Source organism: Pelobates fuscus, chromosome 12 (genome assembly GCF_036172605.1).
Source record: "Pelobates fuscus isolate aPelFus1 chromosome 12, aPelFus1.pri, whole genome shotgun sequence".
Taxonomy (NCBI): domain Eukaryota; kingdom Metazoa; phylum Chordata; class Amphibia; order Anura; family Pelobatidae; genus Pelobates; species Pelobates fuscus.
The window spans coordinates 96,250,647-96,263,109 of record NC_086328.1 but is presented as its reverse complement, the minus strand read 5'-3'; the positions used below and the strand labels follow the sequence as shown (position 1 = coordinate 96,263,109).

General features: G+C 38.1%; 2 protein-coding genes across 4 annotated transcripts in view; one reads left to right on the top strand and one right to left on the bottom strand.

The window, feature by feature from the left end:
* Positions 1–12,463, bottom strand: part of TSPAN4 (tetraspanin 4) — a 528,357-nt gene that overhangs the window by 221,695 nt on the left and 294,199 nt on the right. For 2 of the 3 annotated variants that reach the window (XM_063437235.1, XM_063437236.1), the window contains exon 5: positions 8,566–8,645. In XM_063437235.1, the coding sequence (XP_063293305.1) occupies positions 8,566–8,628 (63 nt within the window). In that variant the 5' untranslated portion in view covers positions 8,629–8,645. Of the gene's footprint in view, positions 1–8,565; positions 9,444–12,463 lie in introns of those variants that run through there. The other variant, XM_063437234.1, reaches the window with a different exon arrangement.
* CHID1 (chitinase domain containing 1) overlaps positions 1–12,463 on the top strand; it is a 768,611-nt gene that overhangs the window by 690,764 nt on the left and 65,384 nt on the right. The window lies entirely within an intron of this gene.

Genomic DNA, 12,463 nt, shown 5'->3' with positions numbered 1-12,463 from the left:
TGCAGGGTTAAAGGAACAGTGACACTGTACTCAGATAACATCAATGAGATCAAGTGGTCTGGGTGCCAATAGTAACCCGTAAACAAACATCTCTTGTTCTAAAAAATATTTTCATACAACTTGTCAGCTGAATATAAAGTAGGATAGAATGACTATTTAGGACTTGTCGGTCAATGAGGCCAAACTACTTATGATGAAAAGGGTCAAATAACCTTCTCACATTTTGTACTGAAGGTCACTTTGCCTGTTTGAAAGTCTAATTTATCAGAAGCTGTAAGAATTGAGAAAATATTTTGTTGCTGTAGAGAATTTCCATCCACGCTGCCAAGGGTTGATAGTGGTTAGAAATAGGAATTTAAATGATAGTAGTATCCTAAAAGCCATGACATTCATATTATAAAAATTAAAAAGATACTTGTATCTCTTCCAGTTGGTATACATTTGTCGGTCGTCCTACGTGTCCATAGTATATCACAGATAGTATATCACAGAAGATAAGCTATGGTGTTCTGCTGAAAAGATAAATACGTTTTGCTAATGAGCTTGGATATATTTTACGGAATTTCTAAACTGTGTGGTCCCACAAGTCTTTACAGGTATCCTCCTTGCCCAAATATCTAGCTCAATGGCTTCAAAGAAAAGATGAAGATCTCACACGTCCGTGTGTCACTATAACAAGTTAAAAACTGCTTAGTAACACAAGTTAATCTAATAAAAATTACTGCAGAAAAAAAACAACATATGGTACAATTCATCGGAATAATGTTAATATCAGGGATGTTTAATCTCTTCCTGGATCAAACGCTAAAAGTCACTGGTTAATTAACAGCAATGACAATGTACGCTACAATACACTGGATAACAATACCATGTGTACACAGAGTACATAATTAGATAGAGAGATAGTTTCAGAGCAAAGAGCACGGAATTGTTTATGAATTCTAAAACACAATAGAAATGTCATGTTGTTAAAAAGCTCATCTTAACAGAAATATTTAAATTGACTTATTGCCATCAACTGATGCCTAGATCTAAGCTCGTTAATAAACTGAAATGTGATGTCAGTGCCAGAACAGTGGAGATATAATAATCTACAGCCAATTAAGCATCGGGTATCAATACATTGTGGCAAGTTGACAGCCATATTGCAAAATGTAGACCATAGCAATGGAGTTGTGAACATTTTAAATTATGTATTTTAAATTAAGTCCTTAATTTTTCAATTTGTCTTTTTTGCAAATCAGGTCTTATTTGCACATAGTCTGTGCTTGTTCTGTTATGTCACTATAGGATTAATGAGGGATGCTTTGCTTAGGTAGTCATAATATAATTAAGGAGGGTGATCATTTAGCTACACAGAGGTCAGACAGATGTATGGGTACAAAGTGATCTGTGTAAAATAAGCTCCAATGAAACCTCTTCTCCATATGTCTTGTCAATCTCAAATATTTACCGGTTTCTATTTTAATGTCACATGTAAAGCTCTGCTGTTGGAATATGATGATACGCAAACAGAGAATGAATCCTCTGGTTTAGAGAGTGGATTTAGAACACAATGTAAATGTTACCATGATCAGCCTCGCCCTATTGTGTAAGATGAATTATCTTTACAGAGAAATATAATTTAGTTACACGGAAACATAGTAACTGTAAGCTATGGGGGTGCTGAGATAAAAGTGATTTAAAGAAACACTAACAGTGATGGTGATCTCAGCCAATGCAATGATTATCTGTTGGGAAGCATTGAGGGAACTACTGAGCATGGGTGGCAATCACAGCACCAATCAGTATCTCCTCATAAAGATGCATAAACTCAATGCAGCTGAGTGTCCTAGAAACATAGAATGTGACATCAGATAAAAAACATTCGGCCCATCTAGTCTGCCCAATTTTCTAAATACTTTCCCTAAATTAGTCCCTGGCCTTATCTTATAGCTAGGATAGACTTATGCATAGCCCACGCATGCTTAAACTCCTTCACTGTTGTAACCTCTACCATTTCAGCTTGAAGGCTATTCCATGCATCCACTACCCTCTCAGTAAAGTAATACTTCCTGATATTATTTTTAAACCATTGTCCTTCTAATTTAAGACTCTTGTTGTGGTAGTTTTTCTTCTGTTAAATATAGTCTCCTCCTTTACTGTGTTGATTCCCTTTATGTATTTAAATGTTTCTATCATATCCCCCCTGTCTCGTCTTTCCTCCAAGCTATACATGTTAAGATCCTTTAACCTTTCCTGGTAAGTTTTATCCTGCAATCCATGAACCAGTTTAGTAGCACTTCTCTGAACTCTCTCTAAGGTATCAATATCCTTCTGGAGATACGGTCTCAAGTACTGCGTACAATACTCCAAGTGAGGTCTTGCCAATGTTCTGTACAACGGCATGAGCATTTCCCTCTTTCTACTGCTAATACCTCTCCGTATACAACCAAGCATTCTGCTAGCATTTCCTGCTGCTCTATTACATTGTCTGCCTATCTGTAAAGATTTTTAATTTAATTATTTTTTTTTTTTTTAAATCGGCCCCCTGAGGCTTTCATTTTGGCAAGTTGATGTGTAATCTATGGTAGTCCAGTGGAGACCATTCTTTGCAGGATCTCTGGTGGTACAGTAGAGGCACACTGGGAAGCAGAATACCTTGTAGTCTGGTGAGGCAGCATTGTGGTTTGCCCCAATATTGGGTGCAGTTTACTTTAATAGCTCCCATGCAGTCCCGGTGCTTAGTTAATAACTCGGTATTGGCTGTGGTGCTCTTGAGTTTTCACGAAGCACCAGGATACTTTGAGAGAGCTCTTAGAGTGATCTACACCTGATTGAGTAGGTGAGGTGGCACAGAGACAAGCAGAGAGTGATCGATTGATCTCCCTGCCTGCTTAAAAAGGGCCCCTTACAGCAACAGTTTTTGGCCCCTATCTGAGCTAGAGCCCTAGCAATAGCAGATGTCTCAGGCAGGATATTTATGGAGTAATAGAAGATTTCCCAGGAAGATATGTATGGAGCAATAGAAGATGTCTCAGGGAAGATATGTATGGAGCAATAGAAGATGTCTCATGGAAGATATGTATGGAGCAATAGAAGATGTCTCAGGGAAGATATGTATGGAGCAATAGACGATGTCTCAGGGAAGATATGTATGGAGCAATAGACGATGTCTCAGGGAAGATATGTATGGAGCAATAGAAGATGTCTCAGGGAAGATATGTATGGAGCAATAGAAGATGTCTCAGGGAAGATATGTATGGAGCAATAGAAGATGTCTCAGGGAAGATATGTATGGAGCAATAGAAGATGTCTCAGGGAAGATATGTATGGAGCAATAGATGATGTCTCAGGGAAGATATGTATGGAGCAATAGAAGATGTCTCAGGCAAGATATGTATGGAGCAATAGAAGATGTCTCAGGGAAGATATGTATGGAGCAATAGAAGATGTCTCAGGGAAGATATGTATGGAGCAATAGACGATGTCTCAGGGAAGATATGTATGGAGCAATAGAAGATGTCTCAGGGAAGATATGTATGGAGCAATAGAAGATGTCTCAGGCAAGATATGTATGGAGCAATAGAAGATGTCTCAGGGAAGATATGTATGGAGCAATAGATGATGTCTCAGGGAAGATATGTATGGAACAATAGACAATGTCTCAGGGAAGATATGTATGGAGCAATAGACTGTCTCAGGGAAGATATGTATGGGGCAATAGAAGATGTCTCAGGGAAGATATGTATGGAGCAATAGACAATGTCTCAGGGAAGATATGTATGGAGCAATAGACTATGTCTCAAGGAAGATATGTATGGAGCAATAGAAGATGTCTCAGGGAAGATATGTATGGAGCAATAGACGATGTCTCAGGAAGATATGTATGGAGCAATAGACAATGTCTCAGGGAAGATATGTATGGAGCAATAGACGATGTCTCCGTGAGGATATTTATGGAGCAATAGACGATGTCTCAGGGAAGATATGTATGGAGCAATAGAAGATGTCTCAGGGAAGATATGTATGGAGCAATAGAAGATGTCTCAGGGAAGATATGTATGGAGCAATAGAAGATTTCTCAGGGAAGATATGTATGGAGCAATAGAAGATTTCTCAGGGAAGATATGATGGAGCAATAGAAGATGTCTCAGGGAAGATATGTATGGAGCAATAGACGATGTCTCCGTGAGGATATTTATGGAGCAATATGAGCGGTTATACAGAGTGTATCTATAAAAAAAATAGGAGGTGTTGCATGGAGCATATGTATGAAACATTAGAAGAAGGAGTTACAGAGAGAGAATGTATAGAGAAATAGGAAGGATAACAGGGAGCATATGCATGGAACAACAGGAAGTGCTGCAGGAATCAGTTATGTAAAGTAATTTGTGGTGAAGTTGTGAAGGATTACATGCAGTGGTTATATGGACAATAAGAAGGGTTACAAGAGTGGTTATATGGAGTAATAGGTGGGACTACTGGTGGAGTTGCATGGAGTGGTTATATGGAGTAATAGATAGGATTAGAGGTGGAGTTGCATGGAGTGGTTATATGGAGTGATAGGTGGGACTACTGGTGGAGTTGCATGGAGTGGTTATATGGAGTAATAGATAGGATTAGAGGTGGGGTTGCATGGAGTGGTTATATGGAGTGATAGGTGGGATTAGAGGTGGAGTTGCATGGAGTGGTTATATGGAGTAATAAGAGGGATTGCAGGTGGAGTTGGGTGGAGTGGTTATATGGAGTGATAGGTGGGATTACTGGTGGAGTTTCACAAAGTGGTTAAAAGGAGTAATAGGTGGAATTACAGGTGGAGTTGCATAGAGTGGTTATATGAAGAACTAGGGGTACGGGTGGAGTTGCATAGAGTGGTTATATGAAGTAATAGGTGGGATTACAGGTGGAGTAGCAATAAATTGGTTATATAGAGTATTAGGTGGCATTGCAGGTGGAGTTGCACAAAGTGGTTATATGGAGTAATAGGTGGGATTGCAGGTGGAGTTCCATATGCATGGAACAGCAGGAAGTGCTGCAGGAATCAGTTATGTAAAGTAATTAGCGGTTAAGTAGTGAAGGTTTACAGGGAGTGGTTATATGGGCAATAATAGGGGTTACAAGAGTGGTTATATGGAGTAATAGGTGGGATTACAGGTGGAGTTGCATAGAGTGGTTATATGGAGTAATAGGTGGGATTACTGGTGGAGTTGCATGGAGAGGTTATATGGAGTAATAGGTGGGATTACTGGTGGAGTTGCATGGAGAGGTTATATGGAGTAATAGGTGGAATTACTGGTGGAGTTTCACAAAGTGGTTATAAGGAGTAATAGGTGGGATTACAGATGGAGTTGCATAGAGTGGTTATATGAAGAAATAGGGGGTACAGATGGAGTTGCATAGAGTGGTTATATGGAGTAATAGGTGGAATTGCATGTGGAGTTGCATGGAGTGGTTATATGGGGGCCGTATGGGAAGTTAATGCAAGCAGTTATATTGAGCAACAGGAGAGCTGCAGACTGTGTTTATACAGACTAACAAATAGGATTTTATACGAAACAGTTCTAGTGAGCAATGACACATTATATAGGGAACAGCTCTATCAAGCCATGAATATAAGTTACAAAAAGCAGTACAGAAGCAGTTATAAGTAGCAATGTGATATTTCCAATGGTTTGGTTAATATGCAGCAGTTACTGTACATGGAGTATAAAAGAGGGATACAGGCAGTAAACTTGAAGCGTAATAAGGAAAGTTAGAAAGTATAGTTAATGTAGGACAATATGTAACTGGTAATATTATAAGGTGTTATATTGTGTGCTAGGGTGAATTAGCATTCTAACAAACTAGAGAAAGTAGACTGAGTCTAAAAGAATAAGAGGTTATATATGTGAATGTTTTACAGAGATACACAGAGCACTAGAGCAATGCTACACTCCTCTAATATGTTTTACTCATCTGCAAGTGTTAATATAAACCCTGTCAGTTCAATTATTACAGATAAGCCAATAATGATAATAACCAGCCGGCCGCCTTTCATGGACCAAAGCTCAGAGAAAGCATTATAGTCTGCATCACTAAAACCATCCTTTGAAGCACAGTAAATGCACGGGCACCCAAATGGCTACTTCCAGCGTGCTCATGGGATAATGCGGTTTTACACATAAAGAAAATAAAGAAAAATCATAACAAGCAGGCTCTAACACTGTGCATGAGAGGCGTATCATCGGATCACACAGGAGACGGAGCTGAAGGTCTCCATATAAACACCTTGTCTCATGCTGTAAGCCCAGTGTCTGCAGTGTTACTAAGGAATGTATGCAGTGCTTTCAATGTAACAATAAAGCCTGACACTGGAACAGAGAGAGCTAGGGGGAACAGCATTGACAGGAAGGGATTTAATAAACCCTTTCAGGGCCAAAACAGGTGATAGCAGTGAATAGCAAATACATACACCCACCCCCAGAATAATGATTGTAGATTTTAACATTTTCACAGATGATTTTTTTTTTTTTTTCTGGTTTAACTTTTCAAAGATATTTCATTTTATAAATCTTATAAAACACATTTGTACCCACAACATTTATTTATTTTTCTGCTTTTTGCTTTTTTATTTTTCTAAAAAAATAACCAGTTTCTGATAGAAAAAAGCAATTTTGCGTACATCACCGCCAGCTGTACTAAAATCCATTGTGAAGGATTATTGGTAATCTATACTGCTCTCAGGACTTTAACCAAAGTTTCAAAGAGGTTGTGAGTGAATTTATTATATATCAATTCTCTAACTAGAATAACAGGACCCAGATTGAGGAGAGAAGTTGGGTACAGATATGGCACTGTCAGACAGTGGTGATTTAGGGACTGCAGAGGTACTCAAGAAGAACATGTCATAAGCACGAAACTGTATCTGTGAATTATACATTACAGGCATTCCTTATTATTATAATTATTATTATTATTGGTATTAAAGAAAGAATCAAATGACAAGGTCCTATAAACAAGGCAACCTCCGAAAAGTGGAAAATCTCTGCAAATCAAAGGTCAGCAACAAAAATTAGACCTTCAACAAATTAGTCTGGTAATCATAAGACAAGGCTATCATGCCAGGTTAATGTAAGTGTGCGTGTCAATTAATGTTATTCGGATTATAGTCAACCTTTTACACCACTGTAACTTTGCCGTCATTGACTTTAACCCATTAATCATTCCTCATCTAAGCATAAATGCCAAATAATTAGTCCGTGAACACATAGCTGAATATTGTACTTAATAAACTTGCAGCAGTAATTATACCATCTAAACATGACATGGACCTCAACTGAACCCATTAAACATAGTGTTATCACACCACTTCCCTCCAGTCTGACTCTGTGACCATTTAAACATTCTTTGTTGTTACCTTGAAGCATTGTTTTTGATTGCCATACTGTGGCAATCTGTTATGAAAGCAAAAGGCTAGAAGATATTTTACCCTGAACAAGCTTTGTTGGCTGTGAGTTGAACCGAGCAACCCTTTCAACTGCAGAGTTGGCATTTACACCTCAAAATTATAGGAATGTTAATTAAATAGGTTCAAAAAAAATATCTTTCAATCCATGTCAGCAATTGGGATCTGCAGCGGTCATTACACAACATCCGTCCTGCATATTCATCGCACTGAAATACACTAGACCAGCATGGCATTGACAGTTTAACTCATTAAAAAAATGTAATAAATATAAACTCTTTAACACTTTGAGTGCCAGAGATGTGACCCAACACATTGCAAAGTTAGTGGCACAGCTCTGGCTCTGAAAGAGTTTAACATACCAGATCTGAACAGTTCTGACTATTTAACTCATTAAACATGCACATGTGCTTGAAACACACCAGAGCCGTTTGGCGGTGAAGATTAAACCCATAAAATATGCCACAGTTCTTTATGTACACAGAGACTTCCGTGGCATTGTTGATTTAACCCTATACATCAATCACTAATCTTGAAACACACCAAATCGGCACAGTTTAACCCCTTAAGGACACATGACATGTGTGACATGTCACGATTCCCTTTTATTCCAGAAGTTTGGTTCTTAAGGGGTTAACCCATTAATCGTGGTGCTGTTAGTATTGGCTATCCTTTGACACTGCAGATGCTGTTGACTACAATTCCAATGAAGCATCCATAGGACAGGCAGTCCATGGCAGCTACAGTGTCCAGGGCTGCCTCTGTCCATACAGTGCTTTTACAGCCCTTTAAATTGCAAGTGCAACCTGTCAGTGTTCTACTACAAAGTGTCATGGACAGCAAACTGCTTAGTGGGTCACTAACCATCTGGCTTTCTTTGGGTTAAACAATATAGAGGTTGGGGGGAGGAGGGGAGTTCTAAGGTATACAGAGCAATTTGGGGCCAAAGTTATATAGTATAGCAATCACTTTGGAAAGCAATATAATGTTTCTCCTATTGGTTCATATTGAACACTTTGCCCCAGAATTGCTGGAAATTGCAGAAATATATACCTCCATTAAATTGCTAGTAATACATAATTCGGATAAATAACAATGGATGTTTTAAATGCCCCATTTCTGCCATCCCAGTAACTTACCCAGAAGAGGAGGTTGAAGACGAACATGAGATATTTCATACACTGCAGGCAGTTCTGTGCCATCCTGCACCTCTTCAGCTCTAGGAGGAAAATGAATGAGAGATCCAAGTAAAAAACCACGTATTTATTGCCTTTCGGGGACGTGTACTTTGATTTTGTAGCTTTTGGACCCGGATTCGTGTGGAACCCAAAAAATGAGCCTCCCGCTGTTGCCCCAAACTGCCCCCCGTAAAGGCTGCTGTAGCGCCGGAAAGCACCCCCCTGGGGCAGAGAGTAGTCCTTACTGTCCAGGGACGGACTGCGATGGTAAGTGGATTCATCAGTGCTTGATCGCCTCATGGCGCAGGTGGGTGCACAAGATCACGGGGCAGGGGAAAGGGAGGGGTGGAAATTGCAGATGGAAAGGTTTACCCTAATATTTAATTTGTAGCATTAATCCATCCAAAAAGACACAACTGTTCCATTGTCACAAAAATCACTGCGTGCAGAGACCGAGAAGAAGCACTTTGTTGGTTTTAGTCAGAGTTATGATTCACGGGAACACTCTGCCCACCAGCCTTCAGGAAGATCGGCCATGCCAGCTGCTGTCCCAAACAGAGGAAATTCCTAAAACAATCAGCTAGGAGGATCCCCTCTCGCCTCCTCCGCATGTCTGTATGCAGGGCAGCTGGAATCCTGGCTGCCTCAAAGGTGCAGGTGGCATGCCCCTCTCCTTCTAAGCTGCTCTCCTGCACATACAGAGTGCGATTCATTCACACTGCTTCATCTGTTCACTCTCCCCTCTCGTCTCAGTATTCCTCCCACTCTTATCATCTCTCTCCCTCTCCTGCTCCTTTTTTTTTTTTTTACATGCAGAGAAGTAGATCCTCTGTTGTCCACTCCTGTATCTGAACAGAGAGGCAGAGAGAGACTTGTCCTAGAGGCTTATTTATGCATGCTCAGCACTCTCTCTCTCTCTTTCAGTTTTCTGCGTTCCAACCAATCACAAAATTATCTTGCTCAACCATCACAGTCTCCAGTTGAGGGTAAAAACCAAGCTGACATTATGCTCACCCAGCACCATAGCAGTTACCCAATCAATACCTGCACACTCCCAAACTAATAATACATATACATACATACATACATACACACTTCCATATATGAATATACAAACATATAGACAGACAGACATGTGCATACACATATAACGGTGAACAGTGTTTAATGGAAAAATTATTCTATCAAGGGATTATGCAAATATCATAATAAACTATAACACCAAACTTGTAAAGGTTTATAAATATCTCCAGAACCCCAAGATGACAGGATTTTACCCTAATAAGAACTTCACCATTATATATTGTATATGTTACATGATATTTTTAGGCTAGGTTTAGTACGTACGTACGTACGTACGTGTTGAGTTTGGTGTTAGGGTTAGTATAAGTGTTAGGATAGTGCAGGGGTTAATTGCTATTTTCATTTTTTTTTTTATGTATTTTTATTTTTAATGTAGAGGTTAATGTTTAGCATTTGTGTAGCATATGAATTAAGGGAAAGTCTTAACTTCTAGGGTAGTACATAACTTACATACACACACACATATACATATATATACATATATATATATATATATATATATATATATATAAATCCACACAATGCCATACTCCAAGGACTTGATAAAACATTTTTTTACAAAATTCACTTTTAATTTATATCATAAAATGACAAATCAACGTTTCAGCTCACCTAAGGAGCTTTCATCAGCATGATTTTTTTTTCCTTTTTGCCATCCTGATGAAAACTCCTTAGGTGAGCTGAAACATTGGTTCGTCATTTTATGATATTAATTAAAAGTTAAGATTTATTTATTTTTTGTATCAAGTCTTTAGAGTGCGGTCATTTTGTGGATTTATGGATTTTTTGCATGACCTGCACCAGGCATCTGCTTAAATGGTCCAAGAGTGCGAGCACATCAAATATATATGATCTTGAGGAAGACCTGAAGAAGTCGAAACGTCGATCAGATGTATGTTACCTGTTATTAAATAATATCGAGTTTTTTCTACAAAGACCTGAGAGTGCATCTCTTTCCTTCTTGCTCGCTATATATATAATATATGTAATAAAGTTGAAAAAACATAGCTTTTATTCAGGCAGCTGCCACAGTGGATCAACGTTTCAGTTCTGTATCAGAACTTTCGTCAGGATGCACATCTTAGAGTGGTCTTTTATTGTGACCAGCCTAAGGCACACCTGTGCAATAATCATGCTGTCTAATCAGCATCTTGATATGCCACACCTGTGAGGTGGATGGATTATCTCGGCAAAGGAGAAGTGCTCACTAACACAGATTTAGAAAGATTTGTGAACATTGTTTGAGAGACATAGGCCTTTTGTGTACATAGAAAAAGTCTTTGAACTTTGAGTTCAGCTCTTGAAAAATGGGGTCAAAAACAAGTGTTGTGTTTATAATTATAAATTAATTATCAATGTATGTATATATATATATATATATATATATATATATATATATATATATATATATATATATATACACATATACACACACACACATACATACACATACTAACTATAAATAAATTATTATAACACCCACACTATAACTTGCTGTTGGATTCTCAGTTGAAATTGTCCTTCACTTTTTTTATTTTCCAAATAGCTCTTTATACTCTAGATATTTAATTTAATATACATTTAATATATATATATTCTATTTATATATATATCTACAGGTAAATTTATATAAAGATTTCTACAGTGTAGTGCAGAGATAATTACAACTGTTATTAATAAAAATGGAACATTTTGAAAGAAATTATATTGTGAAACTTAGTAAGAAAGCTAAAAAAAAAGCTAAAAAAAAACAACAACACAGCAATAAGGAAGGTAAACACACCTACCATTACAAAACATAGAGGAGACTAGCAGCAAATAAATACACTCATCTCTGGTAGTAAGTTACAATGTATAATAGAGCTATGTAATCAATAGAATTCAGAACTCAGCCATCCCTTACTGTGCTTGGGTGGCTTACAACGACACATCTCACAACTACTGCACAATTATAGCCCATATAGTTTACTGTGGCAGCTCTAACACGGCAGATGTAATGGACTGATTGGAACGATGGCAAGTGATGACATGATGGTGTGGCACGAATCATTTTAATGCCAATCTCTGGCTACGGATATTGCCACTTAGTCAAATCGACTCATTATAAATAACATGAAAGTAATTACTCATGAAGGGTATATTTAGATATCACTAATTTTCAAGTGTGTCCTGGAGACTTGATGTTATTGCCTAAATTAATGGCAAGAAGTACATTGTTTTCAGGAGAATGAAGGGCTGACTGACCATTCCACGGCTTAAACCTATGACCGAGCTATCCCACCTTCTATTAGAAGGATACTGAGCTTAGTTATTGATAACCAGCACTGTGACTGTATGGTAGTATTTCTCAATACATTTTTCCTTTTGATCATTAGCCTGCGGAAATGTACACTAACATGTAGATGTTACACTTTCGTGTATAGATTAGTGGTTCCCAATATAGTCCCCTCAAGATACACTTGTGGTCCAGCTTTTGTAAGTATAGTAAGAAATGTGGGAAATATCTAAATTCTGTAATGCTAGAGTGCTGTGAGGACCACAGCTCTAGATATTCTGGACAAATCATATTTCGATTAATGCCTAATATATCTATCTACACATTCCCAATGCAGTATAGAGGTTCCAACCAACCAGGAGCAAGAGTTACAGAGCGCAGGATAAACAGGAGAAGCAAGCCGTTCAGTGATAGAAATATGGACAAAATAAACGTGGAAAAAAAGTGAGAGAATAACAGAAGGAAGTAGAGAAGGGATAGGTATAAAGAGAAAAGAGGTAG